This window comes from Metopolophium dirhodum, chromosome 5 (genome assembly GCF_019925205.1).
Source record: "Metopolophium dirhodum isolate CAU chromosome 5, ASM1992520v1, whole genome shotgun sequence".
Classification (NCBI taxonomy): Eukaryota; Metazoa; Arthropoda; class Insecta; order Hemiptera; family Aphididae; genus Metopolophium; species Metopolophium dirhodum.
Window position 1 is genome coordinate 23,654,344 of NC_083564.1, and position 18,084 is coordinate 23,672,427.

General features: G+C 28.2%; 2 protein-coding genes across 2 annotated transcripts in view; one reads left to right on the plus strand and one right to left on the minus strand.

Moving 5' to 3' along the window:
• LOC132945658 (uncharacterized) overlaps positions 1-18,084 on the plus strand; it is a 56,822-nt gene that overhangs the window by 4,387 nt on the left and 34,351 nt on the right.
• Positions 570-16,484, minus strand: LOC132945091 (uncharacterized). Its single transcript, XM_061014720.1, has 4 exons — positions 16,405-16,484; positions 9,281-9,492; positions 4,141-5,138; positions 570-2,378 (listed from the first exon to the last, which is right to left on the minus strand). Exons 2-4 carry the CDS (start codon positions 9,378-9,380, stop codon positions 2,022-2,024), a joined length of 1,455 nt encoding a protein of 484 aa, XP_060870703.1. The 5' UTR covers positions 9,381-9,492; positions 16,405-16,484; the 3' UTR covers positions 570-2,021.

An 18,084-nucleotide genomic window follows, 5' to 3' on the forward strand; every position in this document is an offset into this window, starting at 1 on the left:
AACACAAGATGACTTTACAAGTATACCGTGTTCAACGAAAACCGGGTACACTGTATAATTAAATTACCCATATTACTCAGTACCCTGTACATATTTTTGAATTTTGTTTGCGGGATATGGTACTAGACTATTGGATCATCAATCTCCTGCAGACAGAATTATAAAATATGTATAGGGTACTGAGAAATGTAGGTAACTGAGTTTTGGAGTGTACACAGTTTTTGCGGCCACATGGTATATTTAATTTTATACAATGCAGTATGCACAAAAGCACAAGGCAATGCACATGTGAGATTTAAGACAAAAACAAGGTTTGTGTTGAGCGTACTTCTTATTTCTTATACTATGGGTAGTTCTAACATAAATTGTTGATGAGGTTTATTAATAAATTGTCCATCAGAGAAAAGTAATTAACTCAAACTGTTATTCGTTTCTATAAATATAATATAATATCTACTAGTCAAAATTCATTTGCCCAACACAAACTTTTAAAATTAATTAATATATCTGTAGAAAAACGTTCTATGATTAATGTACGTTCTATGGTTTGTATTTTTGTGTGTGCAGAAATATGGAACAACATGTTATATTCAGCATAGCCTCCATTAGCTGCCAGAACTATTGTTTTGCACTGTATTAGTGTAAGGCCTATATTATGCATATTTCAATATATATTCTTAATAGCAAAAATGACAAAAATGATATATTTTTAACATTAATATTCATCAAATAAAAAATGTATATCAAATTTAATTTTCCAAGTTGAGAATATTTATTTAAAAAAATTAACTTCATGATTATTAAAATTGCATAATACAATTACAATTTTAATCTTTGGTTTATAAATAAGATTCTTAAAAATAAGCATTAATAAATAAACCACACATTTTGACAATAAATAATAGGATTTTTTACTTAATACTTAATACTCAATGATCATATTTACATCTTAATTATAATTATAATTATTGCACATGTTTTCAAGTAAAATGTTATCTTATGTTCTATAAATTACAGATTTTAATAATAATACCTAACATATTCTATATTGTCAAATATATTTTGGCACAAATAAAGTTTTTTTAATTATTTATATATGTCCAGTATTTCAAAGGCATACAACACTAATTATCTAATTACATTTAATAGATGATTGTAAATGTGATCTCATATCTAAATAATTTTTAAAAAAATTGTATTGAAATTTTAATATTTCTTGTTTACATAATAAACCAACTATGAAACAAAGATTACCTACATCTGAAAATAGATTTAAATGGTTTTAGTTTTGAAACTTTGTAAATTTGTATTTGTCTTTCTTAAACACTCATTTTCCTGAAATGTTTAACTATATTGTAGTTAAATTACATATATTTAATTAGAAGATCATTTTCTGAATGTTTTAATCCACAATAATCAAATAGGTACTTGACATATAAGCTATTCTCATTATTTGAACTTTGAACAGGTATAGATTTAGGTAGTCAGAAAATATATACAAATTGCTTACCATTGCTAACCATTGTTTAAATTTAAAATAATTATTATTTGCCATTTGATTTATGTATATAAAAATCTTCAAGGAATTAATTTCTTTACAAATATAAAATTATAAAATTGTTTCTACGGTTGAATAATGTTAAGAATAGAACAATATCTAAGTTTCACAATTTTAGGCGTAATCTTTGCTTCATTGTTTGTGGTAAAATTATTAAAAATTTGAAGTTGAAAATGTATCAAATAATAAAATAAAATATTTTTACCACCTAATTATTTTTAATTTGAGCTCTTTAAAACATAGTATCATACTAATTATCAATAAATAAAATATAGTGGTAGCATTATATTAAAAATGGCACATTTTCAGGCCCACTAGTTTTGAAAATTAAGTCAGTTTTATAATTTTTTTCTATTTGGTTTTAAAAAAAAATATTTTTGTATTTACACCTACCTATTATTAATTTTACATAAAAATCACCTCGCAAATCATAAATATTGACCAAAGAAGTTTCTATTGAAATCTATACATCTACATCTATTAATTGTTGATATGGTGTTCTAACTGATTCTGGTTCAACAGTAGTGACATTAATTACTGGTGGCATTGGTGCTCTTTGTTGGCCTCTATTTTTTTCGGTTTCCTTAAATTTGTCTTCTAAATATCTATCTACCAGAGGTCCTTCATAATCTTCTGGAAAACTAGGTTTAGATGGTATTATATATTTATATAAGCGTTCATTGAGCACATATAGTTGAGCTGTAGTATCACATTTCACATTAAACCACCAGTCACATGTCAGTGATACTTGATTGAATATAGTTCCATTTGGGCATAAAAATGATGCTTGACCACCATTTAAGTCACAGTAATGCCACACCTAAAAAAAACACATAATGAAATTGTAATTCGTCATTTATACAATTTTAATAAATAATATGTGTGATTTCATGTTTTATTGAATTAATATATTTTGTATATATTTTTATTTTTTTTTCCACTTTAACATAATATTATATAGACAAAATATTATTGGACGCAGTGATGCATTGATATTTGATAAAACAATTTGTGGGTACCTAAATGCTTTTTTTCATGCTCGAAATAAACATTTTCTCTGTTCCCATATTATGTTTATTAAGTACAAATATAGTTTGATAGAAAGTCGTTTTTATTAATTCCTAAAGTATTTTTACAATAAAATATAATGAACATTTTACGTTACACATGACTTATACAGTTTTACAAGACAAATTTGAATTATCTGATACTAATAAATATATTTTGAAATTTCCACTCATAAATATTATTCGTAAAAGTATATTATAAGTAGATATCAGAATTACATACATTTTCATATACATACCGATTGTATGCAGAACCATGAGGGTTCAAAATGTAGGCGTTTCAAATCAAGCTGATTACAAAGGCAAAATTTTATTTTGCATATTGATGTATATTTGAAGTGTTAATGCAAATTTTATTATAAAACATATAATTTGTTTAATACACATTATCTTATACACTTTTAATAAACAAAATACCTTTTCAATCTTTCCTTGATCCTTTTTAAAATAAAAGCGAGGATAATTATGTTGATCAACAATTACTTTTGAATAATCACAGAAATCTTTTGGATAATCAAAATTTATATTTATTTTTTTGTTTGACATATAGTCTTGTTTTTAATACTGTATTTGTAACAACTATGCTGCTCCAAGAAGAGAAAAGAAATAATAACATGGTTACTAACTCGGGTTATATCTTTGATTTAACCCACTGAACTAAATATAATAAAAGTTAAAATTTTGGTTAAAATTCTAAGCATTCTTATAATGAATACAATACAATGATTTACTAAAAGGTTTTATTTATTTTATTGTAAAGATAAATTAACAATACTTAAGATATTCTGTTTTAATAATGCTCTGAAGCTTGGATTAAAAAAAATGTATTAATTTTTTTTTTTGGTCACATTTTTAATGAATGTACTGTGCATATTTTGATATTTTTGTGTATATAGAAGCCATATTTTCGCATTTTGATCATGCATATTTGCATCATATTTAGCAACTTTTTTGTGTATATAATTCTGGTTTCTAATTATAAGCATATTAATATGATGAATATTTTTTAAATGGGTAAATATTAATAGTTATATAGGTAGTTATTAGTGAGGCTATGGATTCACAACTTTGGTTTGGTCGTTGATTTTCAAAATATTTTTTGATAATCACCTGATATCTACTAAGTAACACCTGATAATTTCAGGTCATCGAAAATTTCAGATAATTATAGAATATTTTGTTTATGTCACTGAAAATTCTAATAGGTATACCGTTATACGACCTATCATCGTACATAAAACATTAACATAGACTTCACAGCATATGCCCGCCCACCCACCGGTATCTTTTTCAAAGATCCTTGGTACCACCGGACAAGAGTTTTTAAATGTTTTGTTCATTGAGAAAGTTCTAAAAGTTCAAAACACACAGGTGTTGTATATTATGCATACAAATTTATCGACGCTATCTGTAAAAGTTTGCCCAATGTAGTAATCCATTATGTATATGTATGTATTATATACATGTATAGCATGCAGAAAAAAATGTACGATATAAAAATATAAGGTTAAATACTTGGCACAGCGTTTCTGGATCTCCAAAGAAACCCTTGTATCTTTGAGTTTTGCAATCGAAGCTAGTCTTAGGTATAACTGAGAGCGTCGGATAATCCACGCCCGGTCTTCCCGGATTCCCTACGTCGCCAGTATCATCATATTCATCAATTGGATCTGGACGGTATTCCGGCTTAGGTTTCTTTGGCCGCACTGGTCGCGCCTGTTGTTCGTCTGCCTCGTTTTGCAATAACTGTAATACGGCCGACAAAGTCTGTATACTGGAACCGATGTTATCGGCCGTGATTTTGTTTGAAAGACGATTTCCCAAATCGTAACCGTCCAATAGTTCGTTGAGTGCACCGTATTTGTCTGTCGTCGTGGTTGTAATGACCGGTGTTGTGGGTCTTTTCGGTTTTGGCCTTCTCTGTTTTTTTGCCTTGGTCGTAAACTGCAACTGTTCTTGTTGTTCCGAAAACGAATTTGGGCTTGGCGGTATCGTCGGTAAAAATCCAGCATGATCACCGTGCTTAATAACAATTGGACTAGGTCGAACAATTGGTTTGGGGCTCGTTTGACTGTAATCGTAATAATAATTATACGAGTTGTCTGTCGGGTGGATGATGTACGGCATTTCAGTCGTTGTTGCTATTACAATAGGCCTTTTAATTTTTGGAGAGCTTGGAAATCTCAGATATCCTGCAGCTGTTGCGTGTTGTTGTTGATGGATCTGTTGATTTGATGTCTGATAATTATGTTGGTGTTGGGTGGCGGGTTGTTGTTTTTGTTGGGGTTTTCTTTCATTTTGAAAATAAAAATTGTTTGCCTGTGAAGGTCTGGGTGTGTTTGAATTTAAATTAGGGTTTTGATATTGATATTGATATGGCAAGTCATTTTGGTCGTTGTTACCGACCACGTAATACGTCACGTAAGGTATTAGGCGTCGAAAACGTTCGGCAGTTGACAATGATGTTTCGTTTGCATTTTGGCTCTTGGTCAACAAATGTTGATTTATTGAGTCTGAAATACAATCAAATTAATTAAAAAAGTTATAACTTATACTGTTAACAAGGCGTAAATAAAAGTACCCGACTAATTATAAAATCGAAAACATGATGATAATGTACTTAACAACCAGCTATAATTTCGGGTATTAATATTTTATTTTGGCAATGAGATTTAATAATTTTGATTGGTAGTTGTATTGGTCATTCTTAAGTAATATCATTTTTTTTATGTCAAATATCCTACACGAACAAAATATAATAAATCTATAGTGGCCTAATAATAATCGATCTAAATAAGGCACCTACATTTAATACTATTATTATAGGTGACCATTTCACAATTGGTTCACGAAAGGAATTTCGAGTCACTCGCTATTCGCTATTGTCCACAAAACGCAAATCGTGATTAGAAAATCTCTTATATTTATCTACCCGTTGCCCACATACGGCAAACGTAAATGACTATTTAAGGCGTACCTATATAATATATATATCGTATATTATTTAAATATAAGTATTTGTAAGTCCGACAGCTGACACATGTAATATTTAAGCGTATTATTATTATGCTTTTAAAATTAACCTTGTGAGACGTTTTTATAACAAGATGTAAAAGGGAAATCACATTGTGTGTGTGTGTACTTTATGGTGTTATTATTACAAATGGAAGTAACTTCAACGAACCGTATCGATCTTATGAAATTATTTTAATTAAACTGGGATAGTCACCACCACTAGGAGTTATATTATTGTTGTATCGTAATGTTATATTTAATCTAGCATTGATTTCTATATTATTTCGATTTAAATTATATGTGTTATAAACCGTAAGCAAATATATTTTTTATGATTTCAATAGTTTATTATGTCTGCAAAGTTAAGTCGAATATTTTTTATTATATCACAAAATACGGTTTCCAGAGAAAGTACGGTCGATTTGTCCATATGTGTCTTGCATTTGTAATTAATCACGACTATCGTGTATATGCTAGAGTGATGGTTTCTGGTCATTTTTTATGTACAATTCAATTTTTTGTTATGGAATGATATTCATAAGTAATGGAAAAAATACACGTCGAACTGGAAATATAACTAGCAATGTATAAGAATATATAGGTGTCTTCCTATATTGGACCTTACATAACTGCAAATTACATTCGTGAATAGGTCTAACACACTTTATATGTAATAATATTATTTTTCAGTGGGATTTTCTTATTTTCGCACCGTGGTATTCCTCTTGTGTAACTTTACAAACAAAACACATTGAGTAATTTATAATTCATCTTATTATTAGGAGGTTCACGTACACGTTGTTTATATACCTATATTGATAGAATTAAAATTATTATGAGAATGTTAAAATATAATATTATAATTATTGAAGTTGTATGTAGTCTGTTATGTTTAAAATTCTAGTGGTGTTTTATTGTAAATCCATTCTAAGAATATATTATAGAACAACGTTTTTTATTTTAATTATTGATTAGTATAATATCATTTTTTCTCACGAATTATTATTTTAAATTTGTCTTACATTATTCTTAATAATTTATAATTTCACTGCACATTGCCAATGAAATTTCGTTATTAAATTGTACCTACGCGTTTGTATAAGCAATATTATTTAATATAATCAATTTATAAACGAATTTGATTTGTGGTACGTGCAAAGACCGTGGGATAGGGAACGATGATATATGTTCTATATTATAGAGTGTAATGTATTATGGAAAATAGAAAATGTACTTTTAGGACCTCCAATCATTTAGTTGTTTATGTGATTCGAATGTTTTTCTTGTGCAATAGTTGTTATTCATTTATAGCTAGTTATGCCTAACGATTTTAAGAACCTATTAAATAATGAAAATGAATAATTATTTGTAATCTTGTCATCTTTTTAAAGGTACCTAACATATAAAAATTCATTTATGCTTTTAAAAGGGTTTTTGTTTAAAACTTGCTTTGTAAGTTAAAGTAAAGTTAATATTTAGTGAATTATCAGTAGGTATAAAATTAAATAACCTAATTGTTATACACTTATAAACATGTAAAATGTATTTTGTTCATTGAAAATATAATTAGATAGTTAATTTATTAGATTTGAAAATATTCTCAAAATAATGCATATTATTTATCTTAAATATCTTAGTCCAGTGTCCAATTATTGTCAGTTAAATATACTTATAAACACACAAATTCCACCAATACAGAAATTTCATTTTTTAAAGCGCAATTCAAAATATTCCGTAACCAATCGATGTCTAACCATAGATTACCTATAGATACTTTATTGTGTACGTTCTTTACTGGATCGGTGCTTAAATAAACATGATACATCCGTAATATAGAATAGGCGGTATGAGATCAGGTAAAAATAATAATTTTTTTCTGAGAATGATGTGTTTATATTTAGGTATTATATTAGAATAAATAAACTTCACTTGTTCTCTAGTGTATATGTATTATATATCGGATAAACAACAATTTCAGCGACATGTAATTTGTGCTTTAAAACAATAGAATGTCCTGCTGCAGGATTACTGTATAAAATGGACTGAATATCAGAATAATCCTTTCTTTTCAGAATTTTTTTTGCATTAAATAGACATAGGCGCAACTAGACATTTGAACAGGGGGGTGCTTAGCTCTAGGTTTTTTGTGACTCAATGGGACCTAACACCATTATTTGCCTGTAAACAAGTAAATACAACCACTAAAACAAAACAAAAACCATAATGCCCCGGGCCCACACCAGACAGTCCAAATTATTTTTAAAAATAGAACAAAACATAAATCATACTTGGTGTAATACAAATTATTCAATGTTATATTATAAACAATGCTATTGTGTTATAATTGTAATTCGATAAATTATCAACTTTTCATTTCAAATTTTTAAATGATTTTTTATGGGGTGCTAAAGACCTGAAGCACCCCCTAGTTGTGCCAATGTAAATAGATCACCGAGTAAGTTTATTAACCTGTAGGTACTGTGAAACCATTAAGCTTCAAATGGGGATATAGTTATATTGATTAAAATTTTTTGGCTGATCTAAAAAAGATATGTTGACAACTACATTTGTATTAATAGCCAATATTTGACTTGACGACCTTCGTGTAGTATAACATAATATATTATGTACTTGTACAATAATTTTATCTTAAAATCTCAATTATGAATTAATATATTAGTAATTTCGGGTGCTATTTGTTTTACGCATAACATAACTAATAAATATGACGTATGGGGAATAATTTTTATACCTAAAAATAAATGCATGAGAAATTATCATTTTGGTATTACATATTACCTCTGATATCCATTTACTTTCTAGTTTTAATTGTTGCACTGTTTTTACGATTCTGATTCCAGCGAGAGATGTAAGTGTACCCCGGTACGGCGGCGGTACCCGTGTTAAACTTTGTCTCTATTGTGTTTTATCTGTCACTACTTTTACTTATACTTTTACGCTCTAAAAATCATTTAACTATTAACCGGTTTTTAAGTATATAATACGGTTTAATCGTTTTTTTTTTACATTGTTTATAATGAATAATTGGTATTGGCGTGAGATGAAGTCCTTTGATATAATGTGTCACGATCGTGACTTTAACCATAGATAAAACCAACTACTATACAAGTTTTGTTTTGCAACAAATCATTCCTCAATTACATTATTTTAAAAATATATTTATATAATTTTTAGTTTTCTTATTTATGATCTAGATTTTCATTTTATACACCTATACAACAGTGTTTTTTTTTATGCATAATCCACTTTTTTCACTACCATGCTTTATATTAAAATTAGATACCTATACAGTATACGACAGTTAAAAATATAATGATTAAAACTATTACAAAAAAAAAATATATAATTTTGGTAGACATTATTTATCATATTCTACCAATTCATCATTTTAAGCGTTAAAAAAACAATCTGAAACTGTCATTTTATTCTAATTATTGTTAAATACGTGATTTTTAAATGTAGTCTTACATCGAAGAAATAAAATTTTTCAAAAAAAAATTCATTTAAATAGTTAATAATTATTATATGTATAATGTACCTATATATAAAAATATATATATTTGTATATAATACTCTATAAATTATAATATAATAATGATAATATCAAAATTTCACGTACCTGTGTCGATACCGTGCACTGCGTTGTAACTCAACAACAGAACACCATAAAACACAATACTACTAAACGTGTCCATCGTGCACACAGTACTGCTGTACATGCCGCTGCATTCGATCGGAATAACCACTGTCCAAGAGCTGCGCAGAGGTCCTCCTCCTTGAAGCTTCGTTGCAGTACAAGCAGCGGCTATAGTGAACGGGAAATGGCAAATTCTAAAATAATAAACAGCCAATAGAAATGTACACATAGTTATATAATTACCTGTGTTATTAAGTATTAATTTTAATACAATATAATATAATAGGTATAGACTCGTAGGTATAGAATCGACTAAACTATCCAAACGTTCGATAAATCACCAGTTATAAAATATGTTTTATACATGAGCGACGTAATATTATTTAATACATTTTGTAAATCGAATATTTGTTTAGGTATTTTTATTTTTACGCGTATACCTACATATATTATATTATTATGGTTATTACGTAAAAATATTTCGTTAAAGTATTTTTATTCTATATTGAAGCACAAACACTGCACCTTGACATCGTGACCACTGGCATACAATTATTACGGAATTACATTATTTCTTTAAAATATGTGCTGATGCCCTGACGGTGTTATACTGTTACATCTCACGTACATATATAAATATATTTACATTTGAGATTATAAAAAAATTTATCTTATACATTAATGTTTTATTATGAATATTTATACTTTCGGTAAAATAACTAGAAGTATGTGTGCAACGGTTTGATCAAATTACTTTTTAAGATGTGTTAATACACACTGTTGTTTAAGTTGTTTGTTAATCTTATCATTTTATCATAGATACTGTTCTTTAACATTTTGTTAATTTTTAAGAGCATTTTTCTTCGTATTTAGTAAAATTTTAGGAGCACCAAACGGGTGGATTATAAACACTAAAATAACGATGTGATTTGTTTCATTTTAGTTACATACATTTAAATTCGTTGTTTTGATTTCATATTTTTAAAATTAAGCACTGAACCAAAACAATAATATTATATGAACACCAAAATGAAATGCTTTAAAGCTATCACAATTGAATGAGAAAAACTTAAGTATACTAATATTATAAAAAAAAAACAAATAAATTATTATTTAGGTGTTCTTATTTTGTTAAGAAAGTCGAATATATCAATACAGCTATATAACGTGGTTATTTTTAAAATTTTTTATGATGAATTAAAACGTTTGTTTTGATTTTAAAAGTATGAGAAACTGAGCAGTTTAATAAATAATGGATCCATGCAATTATATTTGTAAAATGTAACATAGGTAGTATAGTTAGGTATATTATTTTGTAAAATCAATTTCTAATATGCTTTGACAATTTTATCTTAACTAGGAAATGTGTGCTTCGGTACAGTCTGAAACATGTATATAGACATATTATAGACGAATTTATTAGTTTTAAATATTATATTAGTTTATATTTGATGCCTGATGGCATAGGTGATAGGTATTAGGTAGTAAGTAGTAACTATATTATAAGGTCAGTACATAAAAAATATAACACTGTGGCTTAATGCAAGAAGGGCCCATGTCACATTTGAATGAATTTGAGATTATTTGACCAATATATCATTAATATTTGATTACTTTATTTGTGGTAAAACGGCCAATGTCTGATGCAGTATGACCGACTTAATACATAAGTACATTGGCCATTTCGAAATCAATCAATAAAGTTTATAATATATGTTGCTAACATTATGTGCAATTGAATATTATTATTAGATTTTAATAAAAAAGTTAAGTTGTTTTGTTATGTTTCATTAAATTAAGAATGAAAATCAAATTTATTCATAAAAATTCTAAAACTTTACTTAAAACCTATAGTATACATTTTTTTTTAAATTGGCCTATTTTAAAATTCAATTTCCCAATAAGGTTTTTTGACATTGTACTTTCTTGCACCAAGCCATAGAATGATTGTGATGAAAACAATGTTATAAATTATTACTATAGACTATTCAAAAGTTATGGATGATTTTATTAAACATATAAACATTTTTTATTAGAACAACTTAATAACACGCACTACATTTGTTACCTACGATTAATTTTTAAAATACATAATATGTAATAATTTTTTGTATAATATGATGACCACAGGTCTTAATTTATTTTATTTTTGAAACGTGTAGTATATATTGATTTACAGTTTTCACTTACATAGTTAAATCATAACTTAAAATATAACATTCAGTACTTAGTGATATACACTGATACCTACCTAATACATTTTAGAGGCTGTTTTTATATATGTGTGGAGTCCGTGATGTATTTTAATGTACTTTGTTAAATAAATGATAAATATTATTATATATACATATTTTACGAAAAATACATATTTTTGTCATTAGTTCCGGTTATACAAATTAATAGTCGTATCTGGAGGATTTCACTATGATACCTAAGCGTTCATTTCCCTACAAAACACAATCATATTTACGATATTAAAACGAAAGTAGTTGTTGACAGTGAATAGCAACAGTAGCTATATAACAAGTATATGAAAACTTCAAATATAAAAATGTATTAAAATTACCATATAATATGTACGTAAACACACATTTTGTATTATCGATAAAGTATTAAACATTCTATTAGCGCAAAAACTCTTTCTTTTTTTATGTAATTATTATTAAACTTGAATTAGCATCACAATCTTCTGGGTACAAAATTGATTTACATTAATTGTAATGTAAGAAAATAGAAATGGTTATTATTTATTTACAAGTAACAATTATTATTAAAATAAATAATATTATAACGACGGTAAATAAATATTTAGTTGTATTACTGTCTATATAGGTAGAGACATTCTTTCTCATTATATTATATTCTTCGCTTGCAGTCTTTTGAAATTCAATTTTCTCAACTCCCTTTCCCAAAACCCATTTATTATCTTCCTCATTGCATGCTTAACATCCTAAATTTTAATTCTAGCACTCCAAATCCCGTAATTATCTTATATAATATTAAAATCTACACATACCACTATTGGTCAAGATAGACTATCAATAAATTATCCACATCTAAAGAAATCCATAGTGAAATTATTTTAAATAAATATATTGAAAACAACACAGAGTACATTGTAATTAATTTTTAGTATAATTATTACTTGATAATAAATAAAAATAATTTGTTTTGCACTTTTGCATAAAATGTTTTTAATAATATATAAATAAATTGATTTAATCTATAGTTAATTAATTTTTTTAATAGAGATCAAATGTGTGAGGGTCTAAGTATTTCTCCGGTATGTTTCCTCTAGAACTTCTTTGGCGCTTAAGCCCCCCAAATACTTTTGGGTGATTGCGCCTATGCTCTTATTTATCAATAAATCTCATTCCTTAAAAATCTAACTACTCTTAGTTATGTTTTGTATGTTAATACTGTGTGTCTGTGTAATTTATTATTAAAATCCAAGATAATGATAATAAACCTATTTTATAATAACCTGTTTGTATGTCGATGGATCTTAACGAGAGTGTATTCAAATAATACCATGTTTAGTTGAACTTTTAAAAACTCTTATAAAACTACTTTTTCTTTGTACACACTTGAGGTTCATAAATATTTCTATACTCGTCTTGGATTATATTTTTAACTGTCAATTATAAAGGTCTAAGAGTTAAATCATAATATCATAATATCTAATATATAAGAGTAAATAAAATACATCAAGTCGTTAATGTCGATATATATAGCTGTTGTCGCATTACTCTAAGTCGTGCCTTCTATACGTTTACAGGGAAAGTATATATAAGTGAAACGTCTCTATATGTATAGATTATTCGAAATAAACTATTTTTTTATTTATTTGGTAATACCCAAATGCATATTCATGCATTATGATTAGCTGCATTTAAATCACAATAAAACGCCTGTCGAACATATTGTCATGTTGAAGGGATCATTAAACCATATATTATAAAGCCATATAGGAATACAATATTATGATCATCCGTTTGTCCTCCGTCAGAGCAAAGGTTAACCCACGGAGAAAACAATAGATGTTATACGTCATGCACGGATCGCCGCGCGATGTGCCTTAATGCCTTGTAAAATTACAAGAGTATAATATTATTATTATGATTACTACTATAGTATATCGTGTGATCGAGTTGTATAAAAATAAGAACAAGGACGACTAGATTTTATACTGCATTGTGACAATATGCATTCGAGGTAAAACCGATGGTCCCTAACAATTGTGCGTTTCACGTATCGAACGGACGAAACACAAAACATTTGAGCTAAACCCAGTCCGATTGAAGAATCGTATGAATTGTAGGTATATAATAAATATATTGTCATAACACGGGTGGTCCGTAATTCAAGTGTACGCCTATATATAATATTATTATTGTACTGCAGGTATAAAGTATATGTACGGTTATAAAGTTCAACGTACCTCTATATTTTTTTGACAATTTTCCAATAGCGATATCATTCGAGACCGTGTATAATGATTAATGATCGACAACTGATCATCAAACGATAGTATAATAATATTATATGACATTTTCGTCACGCATCGAAAACAACCTGTACATAATATGAGACCTATTCGACGAGATTTGGCACGTGCAGACGACGAATATACCGTCGTGACTGTTGGACATCACAAAAAATAGTTTTTTTTTTTTTAAATATTGATTTCGTTCGCGGCGCCGAATATACCGCGATTCGTGACTGCAGGATATTGTATAAAAAAGTTTTTCTTAAAATATAATATATTGATCTCGTCCGCGTCGCTGATCTGCTGCAGTGCGTAGAAAGTCGGAATTTACGTATTTTGCTATATTGTTTTACCTTCGCGTGCCGTGTTTTTTTTTCTTAACGCCGCCACGTCGCGTCGTGAGCTTTAGGCTCTGAATCCCATTTGTGTTACAAATAAATCAGCACTCCCGTGCATGCGTTCGCCTTCGTTCGCGCGTGTTGTATATTATCAATATAATAATACGATTATTACATCGATGGCGCTCCGTAAATCCGTCAGTTTCGTTTCGTAAGATCGATCAATGTTTTTTTTAAATGAATAATTTTGTTTATCGCAGTGCGAGAAACCATCTTGTGCGTGTATCGCGTTTATTTGAACATCCCGATCCGATCACGCAAAAAAACGACCTAACCTTAAACCGGACGTCGTCTCGTGCGCCGTACTCGTTTCGGGATTGATTATTAATTGTGATGAATCGAATTAGCCGATACGTGAACGTTTTGTGCATATAATATTATGTCATAACTTGTATATACGCTTAAATGCATTATTGAGTAAGATTTAGTAAGTCACAGCGATGCTAAATGTATTATGTTACGCTGTTATGAATAATACCTGTGAGAGATGAGTGTACATATTATACTAAAGATATGTGTACACCTACCTGAATAAATTCGCCACAAAAACTAGTTGTAAGACGACTTTTTTTATACGACAGCAAAATATTATAAAGTTTAATACGTTCTCGCTGGATTGAGAGTTTCATTGCGTCATATTTCTCTCGGCGGTATTTGATCTGACTCTACTCGTGACCGGGGAAGAAGATGCCGCGTAAAAATTGCTCTCGGGGTGTCATCTCGCTGAATATTATAGGAAATAAAATTGTTCAACACATTATCGTGTGTAAAATAAAACTGATGCGTGTGCGCGTACATAAAAATACATTAAAAAAAATAGTGTTCGAAGGAAGTTCGCATTCATTTTTTATGTGTTTCGTTTACGTGTATTCCAGAAATTGATGAGTATCATGAATTGTATCTAATAATTAAACGAAATTATTATGTGTACGAAGCCGAGAGTTAACTTTCACGTTAAAATGGCCAACTAGAATGATCTGTGATGTGTGTATGTTGTATGTGTGTGAACTGAATTCCGAGACTCAGTTAATGATCCGTCTACTTTCGTTTTTCACAATTAATTTAAAATACGCATTTTTATGTTATATTTTACATAACCGCATCGAGTCCCTCGTGTCCGAGCAAAAATATTACAATCTAACCACCACGAAAAAATCCAGACAACATGCACATAATATATTATATATATAATTTTAAACGAATGAAGAATGATGCGACTGCTGTGGACTCGTATTATTGTCTTCGCGGGTTATCGTTTTTCAGCTAGATAAAAATACTTCCTAGTGTTGTATCATACAGGAAGAATAATTGACATAAAATTAGAGCGAAAGTAATATAATATGTGTATAGTAATTGTAGTTCGTTATTTTTTTTTTCATTATTCTCAAAACTGGTCTTGACATTGATTTCTGGCCACTTATTAGAATCGCGCCCTTGAGGACGTGCCTAAACGGTGAAAGTAATCGGCTATAGTAAGATTATAATTGTTGTTAATTTATATATTTATTTATTTTTCACCAATCGTTTATTGTGTGCACCGGTGCCACCTAATGATGGCGATACTGGTTACAATTACTGTACAATCCCAGTATCCGAGTATTCTTGGATTTTATATTATATAGACGTTTTTTAACCAATTTTTATCGCCTGACGTTTCTTTTCGTATGTATGGTCAAATTTGTTGACTATCGAATTATAGAAAGTAGAAATTAAACAACACGACTGTTCGGCCAAGAATAATTTACGATACTTAATTACATATGTTATAATGATATTAAAGAAAAATCTGTCTTTTAAAGTAGGTGTTTAAACTTAACGTATAATAGACTAAACGATATTGATGTATACCAGATGTTATGCCGAACTAAGCCATTCACGAAAATCAATCCTAGTATCTCAAAACTTGACAGTGGCATTTTACGAAAACACTAAAATGGAAACTGCAAAGTAATCATCAGGTCTAAGAAAATAAAATTTACCCTTTGTTAGTATTCTACTGTGATACTTTTTAATTAAATTTGTAACATTATCCAAATAATGACCAAAATAAAAGTTTTAAAATAATTTTAAGTAAGTAGACATAATATTAAACATACAGTACCTAGTTTGTTTTAAGCTTTTAAATATTTACATTTGCAATTCTAATTGCACTAATAAAACTATTAAAGTATCGAACTCTAAAATAAGATACTATTCGTATGTAACTAAGAAGGATTTACCTTACAATTCAGCCTCTCGGTTAGTATTCCTGTACGGGAAATGGAATGGTTTGTAGGTATGTCGTTGCACCGGTGATCGATATTGATCGACTGAACTTTTTTAAATCATTGACGTTACACCCATTTTTGATATGTAAATAACTGGCGGGGGCTCAAGATAATCTCTATTATTAACATACTTAGCCAATACAATTAATTAAAAAGGTGGGCAAGTGGATGTCGCTCTGCTGTACTGTAGGTTACAAGTGGGTCACTGTATAATGGATGGTATTAAATTTGAATTCAATGATATATCATTGTATAAGAAAAACGATTCTGAGTGGAGACGATATGTCAGTCTAGGTATAAGACATATTATACACTTATCTATGGTATTAAAAAAAAAATTGACCTATAATAAATTCCAAATTAATCATATCACAATATCCATTAGGTACATATAACGCGTTATACATCAACAACAAACCGTGATACTATCATCATAATATATCGATGAAAATATTACAAATTAGAAGTTTCAAGTGCCCACGAATAATATTATACAATCACAACAAAATAACTAAAATAGTTATTCTAGGTTTTTATGTAATTTCGTCCAAATTTGAACTTAAAATGACTATACAAATAAACTGTGCTTGTGTATTTTTTAGATTTTTTGGTAACCGAATTATCTATTTACATGGAATCTTGTTTTAAATTTTCAATCCTTAGCTATAAAAACTGAACATTTTATAATTTATTAATTACAATGGTTGATAATTTTCGAGATTTTGATAAATTCTGTCCAAATTTGATCTTTAAATGCTTATAAAAAAAAACTGTGCCTATGTATTTTCAATATTTTTCAACTGCTATTGTAAAAATATATCAGGAGTCTTGTATTAAATTTTTACACTTTTTGGCCCAACAGATAAAACTTTATTGATATTTATAGAAAAAAAAACTAAAAAAATTGAAAACTGAAAATGCCCGTAAACAGCTCAAAAAGTGTCAAAATATTTTCAAAATTGTATGGTGTATAGGAAATGCTAATATAAACATTCAGTGAAATTTTCATGTATCTACAGTTATTCGTTTTTGAATTACAAGAAAATAAGGAAATCGGTACATGAGAAATCGAGTGAATATCTAATGTTGTAAAAATATGAATTTAAAACGCTCATAAAAATTTAATTTGACTTTCTTGTAGAAATTTTTTTTTTGATAAAGTTAGACAAACTTATGAGGAATCTTGTATTAGATTTTAAAATCTTAGATTTAAAAAGAAAATTTTTTATGAATTTCTAACTCAAAATAATTTGCAAATTTTCGTGATTTTTCCGTATTTTTTCAAGATTTGAACTTTAAACGTGTATAAAAAAAAACTGTGACTAAGGATTTTTAATTTTTTTCATCTGCCTTTGAAACAATAACCTAGGAGCCTTCTATTAAATTTTCAAGCTTTTTTACCCAACAAATAAAATTTTATTGATATTTATAGAAAAAAAATTTAAAAAAACTGAAAACTGACAATGTCCGTAAACAGTTCAAAAAAAGTCAAATTATTTTCAAAATTGTATTGTGTATAGAAAATGCAAATATAAACAACCAGTGAAAATTTCATGCATCTACGGTCATTTGTTTTAGAGTTACACCAATAACCAAAATCGATTTTGTTAAAAATCGATTTTGCGTAAAAAT